Below are 19,844 nucleotides of genomic sequence, written 5' to 3'. Positions count from 1 at the left end.
TCTCATCTCCATTAGCAAAAATTAAAAACCATTAATGGAGAAATAGAAAAGCACGAGCAGTCAAACAAGCTTCAATGGAGAAGGAAGACAAACCTTTCCCTTAAGGGCTAACCATGCCTTAATTTCTCTAATGTCCTAGGGTTTTTTGTTTGATTCGGTGACGAAGCCGCCGACAATTTGCCGCCGAAAAGGTGAAAAGAGGTTGAAGAAGATAGGGGACGCCGAGATACCAGGTAATGTCAAGCAAATCCAAGCGGTGGTTGCAAGATGCCGAGATCTGGTGGGTACGCAGCGTGGTTTGCAGTTGGCGTGAATTGAAGAAGAAGAAGAAACGTGTCGTTGACGACAATATAACAGCAGATATCCGTCCATTTGCTTTGGACATTATCACCCTTACTTTTATACGCGAAATGACGAATTTGCCCTGATATAAACAGCTCAAGTTTCTCTCCGATATTTACCTGGGCCAACTCTAATAAAATATCACTGCATAAGATCTAGACTAAACGAGCCAGAAACTTCTTTAAGTTAATTAAATCAAATCAACATTCTTTATATTAAGCAAATTATATATCATGCACAAGATTTACCTAAACAAGCTACTCGAATGTTCTTCGATATTATTATTATCTACGTTAAGTAAATCAAATCAATAATCTTTACATTAAAAATATCTTGCACAAGATTTACCTAAGCAACCTACTAGAATATTCTTTACATTGAGTAAATAAAATCAGCATTCTTTATTAAAAAAGAAATCAAAGCCATTTTTAATGTTCATATATATGCTATTACCTTTGCACTTTCTAATCATCTTCAATTCATAAATATATTCTTATGATAAAATTTTCATACTACTAAACAAATGCTATCAGTTATTTCTGATATATTAGGAATTGCATGCCAATTCAACAAAAGATGGCAAACCAATTAACATGCTCACTTTTTAGTTAGAGAATTTGAAATAATTACTATAAATTTTTTGAACCTTAATATAACATTGCTACCGTATACATTTTTTTAAAAAAAAATATTTCAAGAAAAATGTTTTGAGTAACACTTTATGGAATATGTATGCGGATCAAATGGAAAATTATTTGAACGTGCATCCGGGCTGTCAGTTATATTGATAGTGTAATTCGCAAAAATAAAGAATTGTAAAGGGATTGATGATCAACTACCTTTAATTCACCATTCTACTTTATTTATCTTTTCGCTCAATTTCATGAGTTTATGTTTACATTTTGTATTATCAATTATCATAAATTAATTAGGTCTCCAATATTTTGTTCGATATCTTTTTGTTTGTTATATATAATTGGATTATTAATGTACAATTTATTTTAGACTTACCGTGCGTGGCACGGGTCCTAAACTAGTTGAGATCTATAAATCTATAACCTTAGTACATAAAAAGTTTAATTCTTTGGCCACCCCCCTAATATCCTTAGCTATTTGCTAGATTTTGAAGTCTGCTAAAAGCAATTGTTATAAAAAAAAATGTCTATGAAAATAACTTAATTTATACGGTGCGATCATAAATCAAAATGACCAAGTTAGAACACGTGAGGATTTATTACATCTATGTATAGGATCGGGTCTAAGTGTCTATCATGTAACGACAAGGTTAAATTAGGGGCTCATAATAAGATTTAGTCGCATTGCATAGGTCTAAAGTACACATTAACAAAGGTCATTGACAAATGTTTTTGTGCAACTCATCGATTATCCACAATTTTGGGATTGCTATGTGACCACCAATATAACCAAATGAGCTTAGTTCATAAGTTATGTCCCTCGGCCTCCACGTTCATTTAGAGAGTTCCTAGCCAAGCTAGAGTAGTTGACTATAGAGGATTAACATATTGGTTGATTTTTGTCAAAATTAAAATAAATCAGAACTTTCTAAGATTATTAAATTTAAATACTTTCAGAATTGGACATTCCTTTGATTGAACCTCCCACCAGCTTTTTCCTCAAAAAAAAAAAAAAAAAAAAAAAAAAAACCTCCCACCAGCTTTTATTTCTAAATCCTTGTCTTTAGCTCTTGAACTCAATAAAATAGAGTCTAATGTTCATGTTGGAAGCATCTATTCTAAACGACTTTCAGTACTTTGAACTCCTTCCATATATACGCTGATAGAACATAGAAACATTACTATACAATTGTGTTTTTCTACTTGACTTTTTGATGAGAGGAAAAAAAATGTTGGAAAAGCTAACAGCAACACGCAAATCAGGGCTATCAGGCCAATTAGCTTCAATAATTTACAAGCAAAGAAGACGGGATATCTGTGAGTTCGTGGACTGCTATCACCATACACATGTAGTTAGCTTAGCTGATCCAACCACAAAATGAAAAGTAAAATACACCAAAAACTGCTGTCATAGATAGCGCATTGCCATCAGAGAATCGATACAAAGTCAAGTACTCCAGTCAAGTAACCTCTTAATTCGCACTCCACAAAAATTTTACATCACCTTTGATAATCACCTGCTTCTTGCGTACATCCACTGTGTATTCTTTAAACCCTGTCAGTTCAAGGTGAAGGTTGATTACTTCATAATAATAAAAAGCAGTCCGACATCATTCACTTCGTTAGAATCAATTAGTTTCTCAATTGATACAGGATGAAATAAGGTTTTTATCAGTTTTTCTTAAATTAAGTATCCAATGTTTAAGAAATTTAAATTACCAGTCATTTTTGACAAAACTCTCAACACTTTGTCACGGCAGGAGCTGCATCCCATGTTTGCACTCATTACTATGACCTGATGCTGCATACATATGGGGAGATAATAGTGAAAAAACACTGACTAATATAGCATTGCATGTACAAAGACCATGTACAATATTTCCTTTCACCACAAAAGGGAGGGAAAAAAAAGGGGGGGAAAACGTGTTTATGCTTGGTTTATCTACAATGGTATCTAGGTTTTATTTTATTTTTGTTTATATTATTGTATCACTCTGGTGTGTCATATTCTGACTGAGTACATAATGAGAGCAGGTCAATATATTAGAACAGTTTACTAGATTTGTTTAATGGATATGATATTTAGATCAGCATATTCTGAGTTTCTGAACATGAACAATAATACTTACTGCATTATTAAACAACTAAAAAGGATATCCAACAAGCCACCTTCCGCACAATAAAGAAGATACTCATGCAAATTTGTAGCTGCAAATTACTTCCAGAAGATGCAGTTTTTTGAGTGATAAGACGCCAATCAACATATATGATAAAAATTGTTTTTCATGATTAAACCAACTATTAAGATTTAAGAATATATTAAGATTGTCGAAAAAAAAAAAGAATATATTAAGAAATGGTAACTTTAAATAGCTAAGAGGTCTTATATTTAGAAGAAATGAGAGCAAGAAGGGAAAAAGTTCATAGCATTTGCCATTCTGTTTCAAAGGAAAATGAACCATTTCAAATGACGCACAAACACGAATGTATGCCAGCCAAGACTGTTCATATTCAAGGATGGAAAGATCCATTTACTGAAAATTCTTGCCATTCAAAGAAAGTAATATACCTTGAGTATAATGCAGAAAAAAAATATAAAACAACCAGGAACGAGGTATATGAGATTACTCACAGAAGGGATTGACAGATCTTCAGCAGTAACTAGAGGTAGGCTCTTCCCTGTTCCCATTTCCACGGCGTTGTGCACTCTTTTCTTGTCAGCTTTCTGAATAATGAAATGATTGACACTACTCTTCTTCATTCTATAAATCAATCTAACAGCATGAGTAACAATACTAATCAAGCGTCGGACCAAGCATAATATATAAGGGTAAGACAAGGGGTGATGTCAAAGTAGAAAAGGTTTGGGGTTGTCATCTTTCAGCACTTGAAAATACTCGTATATAAAAATGCCACTAGCCAGTGTAATTCCAGGCTTTCTTCTTCATGCATTCCACCAAGATGGCTATTAGATAAGGTAGAAATAGGAGAGGTAAGAAAATGTTAAAACTGCTGGGCGGCTATGGCCTCCATGTTCACTTTAATCCATAGAAATTCTCTAAAAGCATTATTTTACTATAAGAATTCGATGGAGAAGCAAAAGTATGATATAAAACAATTCCTAAATATGTTAAGAGCTAGAGCATTGAACTTCATTGTTAATGTTTATGACAATAATTACACAACAAACAAATTAACATACCAAAGTTTGACCGAGACAAACACTTTTGCTAGACCCTCCCACCTCCACCCCTTCCTTTGACTTTTGGCATGGCTCGTTAAACAAAGAGATTTAAGAGTACCAATAATCAGACCTAGTACTTTAAAATTTTAAAGTTAAAAACTAAGGTCAAAAAAATATTTGAAACAAAAAGGGGTTACAGCTCCTATCAAACCTATCTCATCAATAATCAATAGCATACACAACTCCTAAACTTTGAAGTAAGGCAGAGAACAATTCGTAGAAACTTAAGGAGAGCCCAAGACATTAGGCAGAGTACCAAACCAAATAGCAAAATTACAAATTGGAAAGTTGAGACCATGATAATCAACTACACAAACAGCCACCTTTCGGTTCACTGCAATGCAAGCAGAGTTTGGAAAGCAACACTTCCTAAGTTCTTATAGGTACTGTCTTCTAAAAACAGAAGGGTTGAAATGTATAACTCATCAGAAAAGGATTTTGTATAGCAATCTGTATGGACAGAATACAAATAAGGGGATGATGAGAGGGGAAGTGGGAAGGCTGGATGACACCCATCTCCGCATCTATGTGAATAATAAACACCAGAAGTGAGAGAAAAGGGAGCCTTATTGACACTAGTGAGAGCTCAAATTTTAGGAAATTATTTAGTTATAGTCTATTCAATGAAACAAGGAATAAATGAACAAATTTTCAGGCACCAAATCACAATCAGATTCAAAAATAAAATAAATGATCGCCGCAGTGTATGCCATCAGCTACCCATAAGGGCCATATAACACCTATACTACCACAGAAGGGGAAGGATAAAAAAAAAAAAAAAAAAAAAAAAATCATTTCAGAGACGGTTACATAATGCACTATCGTGTTTACAACTTGTAAGTATATACATCACCAAACAAAACAATGCGAACAAGTTTAAGCATTCGATTTATATGAGATGAGCAAGAGTGAATACACGGGAAATGGAAATACAATAATAGTTGAAGCAAATATCTAATCTGATCAGCAGTTTGGTGTCAGGTCAAGCAGAGTGAGCTTACGCGAAGCAAGAAGAGAACCAACTCAATTCTCCAGCAAATACACGGGAAATGGAAACAACAAATTTGGAATCCCCCACTGTATCCATAAGAGGTCTCAGAAGCAAGCACTTGAAAGTAAGCCATAGATGAGGAAACACAGGACATATATCACGGTTGCCTCATAAATCGGTCCCTGTAAGGTCAACAAAAAATAAACCCAGTTTAAACCACAAATGAGTTGATATTCACAAACACATATGGCAATGCTCAGAATTGGTTCGATTGGAGATAATCTATAAACATAATAGTACGTGGTAAACAATGAGCAAGGTTTTCCAATAGATAAACATAATACAGTCTCTAGTAGAGTAGTTTCAACAAGATAATCCAGACATACCAATCATAAAATAAACAAGAAATATACCTTGGATAGTGATCATTACAGGGTCTTTTGTTCAATAGCAAGGCTCGCTCCCTCTCCTTCTCAGCCTTCTCTCTTTTGAGTCGTTCTTCCCTAAGCTCCTCCACCGTCTTCTTCGTCTTCTTCATCATCTTATCATTTGTCTCTGATTTTGCCTTCCTTTTTTCCTCCACCTCCTTATCAGGCTTCAGCGTATACCAGGGAGCCTTCACCCCTTTCCCAGCAACACCATAACCAAGCCTATACACCTCATCCTCAGGCCCCACCACCCTCACTTCCTCCTTCTTCATCTTCTTCCTCTTACTACCTTCTTCGTCTTCTTTCTTCACCTTCTTTACAACCTCAATTGGATCCAATATCTTTATTCCGTCGAACAAGTTTATATGCTTCGAATCCGATTCCGATTTGGGTTCATCTGCACAAACTGGTGGTTCCGATTTTGATTCTGATTTCAATTTCAATGGTTCAGCAGCTTCGGAATGAGGATCAACGCCACGAGCACGGCGGAGCTGCAGAAGGCGGAATTCGGAGTCGCGCTTACGAGATTGGTCGCGCTTGAGCTGTTCATCTCTGGCGGCGGCTTCCTCATCTTTACGAACTTTCTCGCGGTTGTCGAAGTTGTAGACATTCCACTTCTTCTGTGGAAGGATGTTTAGACCTCCATGACCTCCCATATCTCAAGATCCGGTGAATGATCGTTTCCGCGGGAGCTTAGGGTTTCACTTGGAATTCAACTACGGGTACTTTTTTTCAGTTAATCGCCAGTACTCAACATCGCTAGCCTAGCCCCTTTTCCAACAACAAAGTAGTCTACTCCGTATTCGAGACGTGAATCACCAGTTTATACCAAGTACGAAGTCCTAGATAATTATCCAAGGACTCTATGACTTTGAGGTCACGAGTTCAGGTCCCACCAACTATATTTGCTTGAGATTAGGGGGATTTTTTTACCTCCCCTCAAGCATTGACCTGTGTAGATGGACTGGCTTAATCTGTGAGGATGTCGGTTTAGTAGAATCCTCTTTACCTTTAGAAGAAAAAAAGAACAACTACATAAATCCTGAACCATGCTCGTTTTGAGGGAAAATTCCCTTCAAAAAACCCTTTACAGAGTAGTAAACGTATATTTAGATGTTTTTCATAGTTTCTTAAAACCCAATTTTGTGTTTTTTAATCTCAAAATTAATCATAATATAATTTAAAACTAGTGTGTGGCCCGGACGTTGCACTGGGTTCATACTTTTATTAAACCTTGAGATTATATTTGCGGTGTTTTTTTTTTCTTTTATATTTAGACCTTGTGATTTGCAATTATATAAATTTGTTTTCATGATTATAACATGGTTAATAATTGGCTTAAACAATAATTAACTTTCTTATAAGAGGTTGAGTGTTCGAATCTCATTATCCTTATGTTTATATATGGAATGATGTTGGTTGCTTGGGTGGCGTCACATAAGTGGCGTAATAAAAGGAGTCTACGTACGCCTTTTAATATATTACTCGTAATATAGAATTTAATAAAAAATTGTTAATGTCATAAAGTTACTACATAATAAGATAAAAACAAAAGAGTTATATTTATCAGCTTATATGAAATAAAATTCATGTTCATATTTAAGCTAAGTTCGTTATTAGTCAAGATTCCCAAATGGTTCAAATCTTGATCTACCATGACCTTGATGGCGTTATTCTTATTACTTGTTCAGTTAATAGAATTTGTTGAAGAGGTGCACCAAACACATCCATCCCCCTTTTAACTCTTTAAAGAAATAATTAGTAATTACCCATCTTCGTCACGTTAGCTAGTCCATCCCGACCTTTATGGAAGGCACACCTATTCACCTCCCTATTCCACCTTTTCTTCTTCTCTGGCATAACTGCATACTTGTTCTAATATCTACATAAACCTTGTGCTAATTACTCGAGTTACTTGGTTTTAAATCTCTTCTTGTTTGTATTAATCATGTGCTAATTATAACCTTAAGTCATGTGCCAAGATTTGCTTTATAAAGGTCACTCATCTCAAGATAAATTAAGTTCAATTAAATTCTAATAAATGAAAATCAAGCTAATAAAAAAAAAATCAAAATCGGTGCAAGTAGAAGATTGAAACGCAAGTAAAACTTAAACTAAGTAGCGGATTAAGTATTGGATTGCGTTAGTACTCTAAAGGATTAAAACAATTTCTCCTCAAAGAACAATGTTACACAATATACAAGGGATTCTTATTTACCAATCACAAGTCTTTAAGCACTTTCATTCAAACTCTTATATTTTATAATGTAGTATTCTTGAGTACGTTAATTGATAACTTTTTTTTTTATTTATTATTCAAGTAAATTACATGTGACATTGTAACTGTTATACTAGTGGCCTGGATTAGCTTTGTCGTCAAATACCTCAAAAAAAAGGGGGGTGGGGGGGTGTGATGGAATCACATTATACTACGTATTATATACATAGCATTATTTTACGATCATGACAATATAATTGATACCACTTCAATGACATACTTTTAAAACAATATGAATGGAGTAAGAATTGAAGGGAGTTATCCCAAAGTTGTAATCCGTAATGACATGAAGTCTTCTCTAAAACGAGTTAAAATCTCTTGAATCTTGAGCTTGTTTCTGTGTCGTCATAGTCTCCTGATTCTTAGACGTCTGTTGGTGTGGCTCACGTCGTTCCAAGCATAATATATGTGTTGTTGTTGACCTGTTGGTGAAGCAATAGGAGCCTCGACATATATGTGTTGTTGTTGTAGCTGCTGCTGCTGCTGTTGTTCGTTGCTGTTGTTGTTGTTGCTGCCGCTGTTGCTGTTGCTGTTGCTGTTGCTGCTGCTGCTGTTGCTGTCATAATTATAATCATCATCATAATATGGATATGGAGGGTCGTTAGAGGCATAGAAAGAATCAGCTTGAGAGTAATCAAGCGAGTGATGATGATGAGCTTTGTAAGTTTGGAAGAGAGGACAACAATGGGTGATAAAAAATGCAACGGCAAACAAACAGAAAATAACCACCCCTATACGAATTCCTTTCCTATGGCGAGGAGGTGACGGAGGCAAAGACTCATTGTTACTCCCTTGGTTTTCCATATCAACATCAGCTATCTTCAGGTATAATTGCTTTGTTTCCATAGTTGAGATCCTAAAGCTTAGTAATCTGATAAGAATGTTAAAATATAGTACGAAGATAATAACAAGTATGTTGTTTAAACTCCTATTCCTAGAAGGATTATATTTCGTGTAATCCTATCTATTTCATTGTTGTTGGGACTTTCCTTTCTTCTTTCCCACGTTTTTAAAGGAATTTTCAGTGAGGCCAATTTTGTAGAAATATAAAGGATGATTGTAATAACAATTTAAAGGTGTAATAGATGGATAACTTTAGCGTAAAGGGTTGATATAAACCTAAAAAAAAAAAAAAAAAGTGGGTTAAGGTAGACTAGCTAACATGCACGGAACAACCCCATGAAGATGACGTTCCGACGCAAGGGTTGGATTCATAAACCTTGTACTCTCTGCAGTTTTTGGCTCTACTTATTTGTGTCATTGTTTTCCTGTATTACTTTTCGCAGTTGTTGGACATTTGGTACCTTCTGTTGTTCAACGACTGCATTATTTAATTAGATATTGAGCAATCTAAGCTTATCTTATTCATTGACTATTAACTAATTTAATGCCATAATTGCATCACATTCAACAATATATGTAATCTAATTTTACATAATTCCTTACATTTATATACAATCATACATCTTTAAATAGACCTTTACTTTTTATATTTCCCTTTTTCAAGGAATTCTCCGGTTAATGGGGCCAGAACTATTTTTTGTTTCTATTCTAAAACATTGGCTTCAATAAATTGCTTTATAAATGCAAACAGACAATAAAATTATTAATAAAACCAAGAACAAGGAAATATGGAGTACAATGTTCACAGATGACGATCCCAAAAAATGGATGTCTAATTGAGAGCTATAAGAGGAAACAGAGGGTAAAACATATTTACAACAAACACTATCTGCTACAGTCCTACAATAAATCATGATACACTGCATAAATGCATATACATTTGCACAACTCAGTGGCAAACAAGCAGATTTCAGGAAGTCAATTAGTGACCAGATCTTTTTCCAATATTCCACGATCACCAAGGGTTTGTCTTGACTCTGGCGACCATACTAACATCTTATAAAAGGATTTTGAAGAGAAAACTCTGGACCAATGTCCGGTATATGATTAGAGGTGAAATTATGTAGCAATTCTATGATTCATAGATGGAATCAGAGAAACCTGCATATTCCAAGGAACTACAATGAGCTTTCTTCTAGACCTTGATCTTGTCCCTGGTATCTCAGGCTCCATGAACTCAGTTAGTGCACTAACCGCTGTATCTGGCAAAGTGATTGCACGACTGAATGTTGGTGGAGATTGACCCTACTAAAATATGAAGTTGCTGATTTGCTCATTCTTTCCTCTTCCAGCACCTCGCCGGAAGATGTATGATCCATCTTCTGCATCTGCATTCAAGCAATTCATCCTATGCCTGAATCGATAAATCAGGAGTTAGTTGGATATATTTCATGAAGAGATTCATTCAAATGACAGAATCTGAATGCAGCTACAAAGGAAGCACAGAGTACTAACCATTCAAAATGATCCTCGCAGCAAATGGATCCCCAGACCATTGCAAGCCCACCTCCTTTCCTGTAATTGACAAGGAGTTAATCGCTACATGTTGGGCCAACAGATTAAACCAATCTCAAAAAGTTCAATGCGATGTTTCAACTAAGTCTCTTAGCTGTTAACCATAAGGCAGTGCTTCAAATTCTTCTTGATATGGATTAGTGAAATTTTCACTCTTTCATCAATCCAGCATATCCATCCATAAGTTTTAAAATTTTTACTCTAGTTAATTTGAATTCATGCAAATTTTCGGATGCCAGACTTTTGGCAAGGAGATTGACTAAGCCATACATATATATAAGCATTTAGATAGCAGACTAGCTGCTGGACACAGGACACATGCCCTTTTCAATCATCTTGTATGATAAAAAATGCTCAAAAACTTCAAGCCAAACTGACATAGGAATTAAAATTCAGAGGAACAATGTAAGGAAAATAGAACATACCATGTTGCAGTATACATATCATAGAACTTGTTGAATGCCTTGTCAAAACAGTAGTGGCAAGTTAAAAGATCCCTGACATCAGTCACTTCACAAGTTGACTTGCAGCATTTGACCTATATGGAAGTAAAAGCTGGACTTATCTCAATAAAACAGAACTTAAACACATACTCTATACAAATAGTCATTTGCAAGTGGCATTGTACATTGTAGCAACTTGGGAATTGACATGTAAAATTATGTTTGAAGCACAGTATAGTAATATTATCCTCTCACGTGAGTTGGATCCAGTCACTCCCCGACTTCACTACAAATATAAGTAAACATCACTAAAAAGGCAGTCAGCAAACCTGCCACCCTAAAGTTGTACGCAAGCAACAAGCAGAAAGACTATTTTGTACACGAATTCTCATCTGTCATGTACTAAGATGAATAAACTGAGGCAGAAACAATAACTCTCACTTTATAGACAAACTACAACCAGCAGAAGCCAGAAGACGTGTAAAAGTAATGCATGACAGAATTCAGCATAGTCTGGGATAAACATAGTCTCAAGAAACCAAACTTATTTTTGTATCTGTTGTCACAAGTGCGAAAGCTGAACAACCAGCACAATGACAAGTGCTACACATTAGCGGTAAAAAACAAGCAGCAGATTTTATCTTCTAAGCAAAATACATACCAAGCGCTCAAGTTTATGAGAGTATATATGTTGATGTGCAGGATGAGCTGATATATGCCCAGAGAGATGGCCTGCACTGCAAAAGTTCTTAATGTCAGAGGACAGAGCAAGTAAGAGATCCTATATTCCTATTAAAGAATAATGACTGAATTAAAGGATCTAGGAGAATTAACAAGTGATGCACCATATTTAAATTTTTTTTAAACATGTCAAAGAAAAAGTTAAATGATAATGGGGGCTTATTGAGCATATATAGGCTCCTGAAGACTCAAACTTGAGGCTGATGACTTTAATAGCACATACTATGTAGTGAGTTGTTTAATTATTCATAAATGGTTAAGTGGGTGCATGAGCACCCTCCTTGCTTAGGGATGTATCCACCACTCACAAAAGATCATAAAACACAGGGATAGAGAACAGGCAGGCTAAAAAATTACAGCGTACAAAAAATAATTGCACTCTAAATTTGGGAATCGCTTGAAGATGTGACCAGCAAGAATCAGACCCAAAAGAGGCCTTAGTCGATGAGTTGGTTCAGGCAGGTCAGAAATTTTGGGAATAGTACCATATTACCATATCACATAAAAGTTTCACATAATCATATAAATTTCATTAATACTGAGCTCAATGAAAATAACATTGCTCCAGAATACCTGTCACAAATTATGGTACTGCAATCAAGGCATGTCGCCAAGGAGATAGAATTGCAGCATGCATTGCACTTAGCATTCACCAAGGTCTTGTTTATCTGGTGGCATCTGAAACATGATATTGACAGAAAGCTACTGTAGAAGGGAACGATTGGAAAAAAGAAAATATATATATATACAAGACAAAAACAATTATATACCCTCCTCTAATTCTAAATTCTCAGAAGCGTAATAGTAATGAAGAGCTGGAGGAGATTGGGCACTCCTGACACGTGTTTTAGACTACCACCTTTTATCAATCAGGTATCTACAAATAAACATAATGATAGGGTATATTATTAAATTACAATGCTCCACAGCACCAAACTCCTAAATCTCATCAGATTTTCCCAAATTCCAATTTCTATTTTCAATTATATTTCTTGTTATTTTATAAATTATCTCTCTCCTCCCTTTCTCCTCCATTCTCCTTTACTATTATCAGATTTGCAATGCTACAAAACTGCATATCATTACCATCAATCAAGAATTCGAGCAAATAATAGATTGTAAATTTGTGAGACCCAAATTTTATAGAGAGCTTCCACCAATTACTGCAACATTCAGAAGACTGGCAAGTGGCAACATGTCAAATCGTGAGAACGCCACACATGGCATGGAATATTGGCAAATTGGAAGGTAGTGCAATCATCTTTCTAAAGATCCAAAGTGATCCCAAAGCTGCCCACCAAATCTATAATAAAACCACTAGATACACCATAAATGTGCCAACAAGCTAAAATTTACTACTTATTACTTGCTTTACTAAATAGTTGCACCATTTCTCTTTCGATGAACAATTATAATACTTTGATCATAAATTGTAACAAGTTCATAAGAGAAAACATGACAAGTGGGATCTTGTTAGAAGCGTCTCATAATTTTATCAATGCATAATTACAGATATTTATGGTCAAACTAGTTCATTGAAGACCATGAAAAGACAAATGCTGCATCTATTTTGGGACAAATTACCTCTTATGAAGTTAAGAGGTGGCAAAGAATTTTTCATTTATGTTTTAACAGGGTCAAAAATCAAAAGCTGCCCACGCGATTAAGACAGGGGGAGGAGAAACAGTTATGTTTCGTTTTAGATGTTAACAATCTAACATGCCCCCCCCCCCCAAAAAAAAAAAAAAAAGGGGGGGGGGGAGCATGAAAAAAAAAACGACACTTCATGTAAAATTCTTCATTGATTTGATATGAGGTATGCAAGGGAATTTAAAGGGCATTAGTCATCTCGCACCTTCACTAAAACACTAATTGGCTAAACGTTGATCAACATTAGATTAAATCACAATGAACCACAATAGCAGCAACATAGAAGCAAAAAAAAAAAAAGGAAAAGGAAGTTGAATTCCCTATAGAGATAAACATAGAAATATTCTTTAATAATGACAGACACAAACCTTCTGTACAATTCACGAAGTTTTGCGGATATGAACACAGGTCTCTTTGGCTTTACTGCACCCTACATATTGTAGGAAGAGGGGTTTAAGGCACATAAAGTAAAATGATGTAACATGCATAAACGTCCTGAGATACATGCTATCAAACAAAGATTGAACAAAGCCAAAGAAGAAAAGAGAGAGAGAGAGAGAGAGAGAGAGAGAGAGAGAGAGAGAGAGAGAGAAGGGAACAAAGGAAGAGTGGCAACATAAAGAGCACCTGACTGCAAATTCGAGTCAAATTTAAAGCTTGGAGGCAAGGTTTGGATACTAAACAATCTTCAGCAAGATGACCAGGTTTATTGCACTTCCAACTACAAAAAATAGTAGAGAATCAAGACATAATATGTAAGAAGCAGAAACAGAAGACACGATTGATGATGTACAAGATCACAAGTTTCATAACCTAGAGGGAGCATCATTTATCGTAACATCATGAATCATGATAGCAAATTCAAAGGCAAGAAGCAAGAAAGTCATAGTTTCACAAGGAGACTAGTATCACATATTTCCGTTACCAGCATTATGGCTTGTCACTTTATCAAGGCATAAAACTGAGGAAAATTTGTCAAATAACTCCTTTTATAACCCTTTTGTTGTGAAAAACCACCTTATAATTTTTTTTTGCTAAAACACACCTAAAACCAGAATTTTTTTTTGCGAGAACACACCTTACCCCGGTTTCAGGCCATTATCTACGTTTACCGGCGTGACCCTCACGTGAGGGGGTCAACGCCAGTAAACCAAGTCAATGGCCTGAAACCGGGGTAAGGTGTGTTCTCGCAAAAAAAAACTGGTTTTAGGTGTGTTTTAACAAACAAAAAAAATTATAAGGTGGTTTTTCACAACAAAAGGGTTATTTAAGGTGTTATCTGACAAATTTTCCTAAAATTAATTGATACTCTAATGAAAGATTTTTTTTTTTTTTTTACCATTTTTTTACGTTAAACAGGCCATGCTAAAACACTTTGTGAAAAAGTTATATATTCTACATGATTGAAGAACTTTACCATTCATAAGTCGATAAGCAAGATCTCTTTGTAGACCATCTATTAAGATCAAAGTCCCAAGTGTCTTCTTCTAATTCAGATCGTACTAATGATCCTTGGGGTTCATTTGTAGACAAAATCACTTCACTATTAACAACACCCTGCATAAATCAGATTTCTGTTAAGAACGATTTCTTCAAATTTGTCAGAGCCTAATTCAAAGAATAGACAGACTGCTACCTCAGCAGGGCCATCATGCTTTTGCTTTAACAGCACAGCCTTGCAATCCATGCTACAAATGTCATCATCAGTCTGCCAAAAAACAATACACCCCAAATAAGCCAATGAGTAGCAGGAAAGCCACAAAAAAGTAGGTGAAAATAAGATTCAGGATTCAGAAAAAACATGAAACCGTGGTCAAAATTCTACAATCTACATCATACCTCATCACATATGTACTCCCCATATCTACCACAAATAACACAGACAGGTTCACCAGGTAGAGGAAATCGTTGCTCACTTCTACTTTTTGTATGATCAGCTTGCTCCACATGATCTAAAATTTGATTAGGAATCTGTTAGTAGGTGAGAAAATGCTGTTAAGAAAACCTCATCACATAAGAATACCAGAACAACGAACAGACATTTTAAACTGAATGAAATGCTTTTTAGGTAGATAATCATGCCTAGGGGTGAAAGTAATTTGGATTAAAACTGAACCAAACCGAAAACCAAACCGAATAAGCAATTCGGTTTGGATTTTTTATAATTCGGTTCGGATTGGATTGAAAAAATTAGAAATTCGGTTTTTCGGTTAGGATCTCAAAACCGAACCAAACCGAATTTTTAATACTAGGCATATGTCAGACCTTAAATATACCCTGGTCCCTGGCCCAAATGAAATAAGCCCAAACCTCTTGTCTTATAATCAAAACAAAACCCTGAGACCCATTTTCCCATCCTTTCATGAGTTTCATCCGCCACTTTCCACTCTCTTTCACTCTAAACTTTCTCTTTCCTCTCTAATCTCACATATAAGTTGTTCTTCAATTTTGGCCAAAAAATCAACTACGAACTCCAACAAAAGTTTGTAGTTTGTAGTGTATATAATTCGTCTCAAAAGATTGAAAATTGAAGAAACAAGCTTTGAAATTTGGCATGCTCGTCTTCGAAATTTTAGCTTTCTTTCAAATCTAAGGGTTGTAAACTATGTAATTTTATCTGATGTTGTAGTTGTATTACTCCTATTTTTACTTTAATTTGAAGATCTGTAAAGTATAAATTTAGTTGTATTTTTATTAGTTTTATTATTATCATCAAAAATCTGGCAAAAATAAATAAATAAATTATTCGGTTTTCGGTTTGGAACCGAATTAGATTATACAATTATGGATAGGATTGGTTCGTTTTCATATTCAACTCGGTTTGGAAAATTCAAAACCGAATTAATTCGGTTTGGATTTGGATTGGGCCAAATTCCAAACTGAACACCGAACTTTCACCCTTAATCATGCCTCTAAAGTCTAAACTCTTAGGCTCCGTTTGTTATCGGTGGAAAGTTGCTTCTTAGAGAAGGAAAACTGTATTCGTTTTGTAAATAAGGTGTGCCACATTTTCCTCTTTATTCCTCACTTCTCTATTTCCTCTCCTCTATCCTTCCCCTTTCTTTCATTTCCACACTTCCCTTTTTCTCCATAAAGTTTTTCTATAATGAAACAAAGGAAAACCTTCTTCACAATCATGTTTTCCACTAAAAGTAGTTTTGTTTCAAAAATTATTTTCCATGAAAAATGTTTTCCATCAAAACAAACGAAGCCTTAATTCTTTATGTTAAATAAACCCTAAGCATAGATCGCATTCACTTTTACTTAAAGTCAACAACATAAAATCTATCGGTGTGGAAACTAAAAAGAGCTTATTTGAATTTATCCAACACTCAGAGTTATATTTCAAGTTTCAAGACACTGGCCACAATTGTTTCCGTAAATTTAAGTTTGTTGGTGAGTATCAATGCTCAAAACCATAGAAAAATATTCAGGTCACAGTGGAAGTAACTGACAAAAGATTTTCCCATTACAATTAGATTACATCAAGGGTCTGCATTAAGCCCTTTTCTTTTTGCAACGATTCTAGACAAAGTAACCAGACCAATTTAAGATAAGGTTCCATGGTATATGTTGTTTGGATAATATCGTTTTGGTGGATGAAACTAAAGATGGGGTTAATGCCAATTTAGAGCAGTGGAGGCAAAGGTTGGAATCTAGAGGGTTTAAGCTAAGTCGGAGTAAGACTGAATATTAGGTATGCCACTTTGGTACTCAGAAGGAGACAAGCGATGATGTGGTGAGTTTGGATGGAAGGGACTTGACCATGAGTGAATGTTTTAAATATCTTGGGTCAATCATCCAGAAAATGGTGACATTGATCAAGACGTAGCCCACAGGATTAAGTCGGAGTGGCTTAAATGGAAAGCAAACACATGAGTATTATGTGACTGAAGCATTCCCTTCCCTTACAGTTAAAGGTGAAATTCTATAGGACTGCCATAAGACCAATGTTGCTCTATGGGACCGAATGTTGGGCTTCTAAAAAGGAGCACATTAAAAACATGGAGGTTACGGAAATGCACATGTTAAGGTGGATGTGCGGGAACACTCTAATAGATAGAATAAAAAATAAGCTTATTCACAAGAAAGTAGGTGTGGCAGGCATTGCAGACAAAATAAGGGAAAATTATCTGCGTTGGTCTGTGCATGTAAGACGAAGAGTGGAAGAGTGGGACCATGGCGGGGTTAAACGAGGGAGAGGGAGACCGAAAATGACTTGGTTGGAAGGAGTTAGGAAGGATATGAAGTATATAGATTTGCATAAGGATGAGGCATTGGATCGTAAGGGATAGAGGAGGAAATTTTTGTCGATGACTACAAGGAATAATCACTTTTGGTTCATGTAACCGATCCCACTTATGGGATTAAGGCTTTGATTGATTGATTCTGTGGAAGTAACAGTCATAGAGTGATGGTCAGATGGACTTGCACAAGAAACACCTTATCGATTTTACTTTATACATCATGGATTGAATGGCATGGATGAATCAGAATTGCTTTAAAAGCAGATAATAGTGGCCAACCAATGACTTAATGACTTGTAACAATATTACAATACGCCTCAAAAACACACATTCAGACCAGGATTTTTGTAGAACATCAAATTGAAGAACCTTTACAAAACAGAACAACCTGGTATGCTAGAAATCCTTCAACTCCAACCCAAAATTACAAGAGATGGGAGTTGGTGGCTCCTTTCTCAATAACACAGAGGAAAATAAAAGGCATTAAGAAGAGTTGAGAAACCAACTACTGCGTAAAAAATAAAGCTCGGTATAAAGCAGGAAAATAAAAGGAACATCTCAGGCAAAAGTGAAGAAGTCTGATGAAGTGATGAAGGAAAAACACCTAAATTTGGCTGTCCTGATAGTTGTTTTGATACTGAAGGACAATCATCACCTGATGCCAAAGAGGAATACAGAAAATCAGAAGTCAGCAACACATGAATAACAGAAAAAAGAAAGCAATAGTATGTATAGCCACGATTCCCTAGGTTCTAATCTTTATATTAAGAAGATTCTATAGAAAGGCCTAAAACAGAACCATGAATCATAAAGAGCTATCCAAAATCGTATGAAAACTTGCTGGAAAAGTATCTCATAGCTTATTTTGTATTGTAAAAGGTGCAATTGCGTAAATGACAGGTTAGTCTCCTGATTCAGGATGAAATACTTGTCAACCATGATAAGTGTAGTTGTATTGGGCAGATTTGGGCGTTGCACGAGTAAACAGGAAATACAGGCAAAAAACAAATACTGGTCAGTGAGAAAACAGGAGTCAAGTGGAGATCAGAAAGTTGAGGTAATTTGTGGATTCATGATTAATGAATAATACATAAAATGAAGCTGAAAGACACAAGAAAAAGAAAAGCATGGAGTTGTTAATTTTGTTTCAACCATCATTATGAACAAGTAGCAAATAAGTAACAAATGGAAAACAATAGAAGAAGTGAAATGTAAGGTGAAATATGAAAATGAATGGTACAAGGTGGAAAAATAGAAAGGAAGAATACTGACTGTCACTTGCGTAATCCACCAAATGTAAACCAGAAGCAGATGAACCCTGTCATTGTACATAAATTCATATCAAAATAGAAATAACTCGGTAATAGTTATATTAAGAAGAAGAATGAATTACCAGAACATCTGGGGTTAATTTCTGGTACCCCTGAAAAGAAGAAGAAGCAGCTTCTTGCCTGTCAAATAATTAATTGAAATTGATTTCAGGATGAAACATAGAAGAAGATCGTAATATCGAAGAAGAAGAAGAATAGCAAGCAATTAATCAAAGTAGACCTTCGTAAGTGGATGTAATCCTGGTGAGACATAGGCCCATCATCGACTTCAATTTGGCCTTGGCAGGGATTGGTGGATTGCCGACGACGTCGTTTAGGGCGGGGCTTGGGATTCAGAGCGGGGGCCGGCGAATCGTTAGACGGCGTAGCATTGCCGGTGATGGCATTGTAAGTTTGAAGATTCTGAATAATGGAGGAGAGGCTGTAAGCTTTTTTGTAAGAAAAGGAAGGGTTCTTATACAAATTCGACCGAGTCGACATCTTTCTCTTCACTCTTCTTTTATCTCTAGTCTCTACCCTTCTTTTACAGACACCACTATCATTTTAGACTACTCTCATGCCGTCATCTCCAAATTTTTGGGAAAGGGAAGGAGGTAAAAGTGTAGAGCGATTTGATTATTTGATCTAATTGTAGTGATCAAATTGATTTAGACCAAAATCACCGAATTTAACCGGCTCCAAAATCGATCCATATACATTCGTATAACTTATGAAATTTTGTCTAACAACTACCAAATTAAGTCTCTGTTTTGAAAATAACTACCTTTTAAAAAAAAATTAAAACAACTACCACAAACTTGTAAAACGTTAGAGTAGCACTATCACTCTTAAATTTCCGGCAAGAATCTCCAATGAGTGGGTCCCACTTTCTCCCTTTCCCTCTAATTTTTGTTTCTCTCTCCTCTCTATATAACAGCTAATGTTAGTTTTCCAATTGAACAAATTTTCTATTTTTTCCCTCCAAATTTCTTCCTTTTTTCAACAATTGAGCAAGAGGAATAATTTCTAGAACATTACATCAGATAATTTGAGAATTTTATATGCTAATTTGGGTTCTTAATGATTCGAGATTGGGGAAATTAGGGTTTAGCAATTT

At 35.5% G+C, this 19,844-nt stretch overlaps 3 protein-coding genes across 5 annotated transcripts; all 3 read right to left on the bottom strand.

The window, feature by feature from the left end:
* Positions 1-2,232: 2,232 nt before the first annotated feature.
* Positions 2,233-4,921, bottom strand: LOC110732774. The gene is made up of 3 exons (XM_021912774.1): positions 3,610-4,921; positions 2,697-2,778; positions 2,233-2,532 (listed from the first exon to the last, which is right to left on the bottom strand). The coding sequence occupies exons 1-3, from the start codon at positions 3,736-3,738 to the stop codon at positions 2,450-2,452; spliced, it is 294 nt and encodes a 97-aa protein (XP_021768466.1). The 5' UTR covers positions 3,739-4,921; the 3' UTR covers positions 2,233-2,449.
* A 106-nt stretch (positions 4,922-5,027) lies between these two features.
* LOC110732773 (leukocyte receptor cluster member 1 homolog) lies at positions 5,028-6,449 on the bottom strand. Its single transcript, XM_021912773.1, has 2 exons — positions 5,626-6,449; positions 5,028-5,394 (listed from the first exon to the last, which is right to left on the bottom strand). The coding sequence occupies exons 1-2, from the start codon at positions 6,294-6,296 to the stop codon at positions 5,370-5,372; spliced, it is 696 nt and encodes a 231-aa protein (XP_021768465.1). The 5' UTR covers positions 6,297-6,449; the 3' UTR covers positions 5,028-5,369.
* Positions 6,450-9,521: 3,072 nt separating this feature from the next.
* LOC110732772 lies at positions 9,522-19,641 on the bottom strand. 3 transcript variants are annotated; one of them, XR_002513515.1, is made up of 15 exons: positions 18,969-19,639; positions 18,811-18,868; positions 18,690-18,735; positions 18,022-18,072; positions 15,010-15,122; positions 14,807-14,878; positions 14,588-14,727; positions 13,798-13,891; positions 13,539-13,600; positions 12,094-12,198; positions 11,441-11,516; positions 10,762-10,874; positions 10,277-10,336; positions 10,016-10,175; positions 9,522-9,922 (listed from the first exon to the last, which is right to left on the bottom strand). XR_002513515.1 is itself a non-coding variant. In XM_021912771.1 (14 exons), exons 1-14 carry the CDS (start codon positions 19,226-19,228, stop codon positions 10,070-10,072), a joined length of 1,356 nt encoding a protein of 451 aa, XP_021768463.1. In that variant the 5' UTR covers positions 19,229-19,638; the 3' UTR covers positions 9,522-10,069. The 3 variants fall into 3 exon arrangements, 1 of the variants encoding a protein (XP_021768463.1); XM_021912771.1 differs by having other exon boundaries at positions 9,522-10,175; positions 18,969-19,638; XR_002513516.1 differs by lacking the exons at positions 9,522-9,922; positions 10,016-10,175 and having other exon boundaries at positions 10,762-10,891; positions 18,969-19,641.
* Positions 19,642-19,844: the final 203 nt, after the last annotated feature.

This window comes from Chenopodium quinoa, unplaced genomic scaffold (genome assembly GCF_001683475.1).
Source record: "Chenopodium quinoa cultivar QQ74 unplaced genomic scaffold, ASM168347v1, whole genome shotgun sequence".
Taxonomy (NCBI): domain Eukaryota; kingdom Viridiplantae; phylum Streptophyta; class Magnoliopsida; order Caryophyllales; family Amaranthaceae; genus Chenopodium; species Chenopodium quinoa.
Note: the sequence above shows the minus strand (reverse complement) of the source record. Positions and strands in the feature narration are given on the sequence as shown.

Bases quoted from the DNA above. Each gene is read 5' to 3' on its own strand.
- LOC110732773 (XM_021912773.1), bottom strand. From the start codon at position 6,296: ATGGGAGGTCATGGAGGTCTAAACATCCTTCCACAGAAGAAGTGGAAT. The intron at 5,395-5,625 runs GTATATTTCTTG...TTGACCTTACAG, and splicing joins TGTAATGATCACTATCCAAG to GGACCGATTTATGAGGCAAC.
- LOC110732774 (XM_021912774.1), bottom strand. From the start codon at position 3,738: ATGAAGAAGAGTAGTGTCAATCATTTCATTATTCAGAAAGCTGACAAG. The intron at 2,779-3,609 runs GTGAGTAATCTC...ATATGTATGCAG, and splicing joins AAGATCTGTCAATCCCTTCT to CATCAGGTCATAGTAATGAG. The intron at 2,533-2,696 runs GTAATTTAAATT...TTGAACTGACAG, and splicing joins AGTTTTGTCAAAAATGACTG to GGTTTAAAGAATACACAGTG.
- LOC110732772 (XM_021912771.1), bottom strand. From the start codon at position 19,228: ATGTCGACTCGGTCGAATTTGTATAAGAACCCTTCCTTTTCTTACAAA. The intron at 13,892-14,587 runs GTAAAGTTCTTC...TATTTTTTGTAG, and splicing joins TGCTTATCGACTTATGAATG to TTGGAAGTGCAATAAACCTG. The intron at 13,601-13,797 runs GTGCTCTTTATG...TACAATATGTAG, and splicing joins TGACTCGAATTTGCAGTCAG to GGTGCAGTAAAGCCAAAGAG.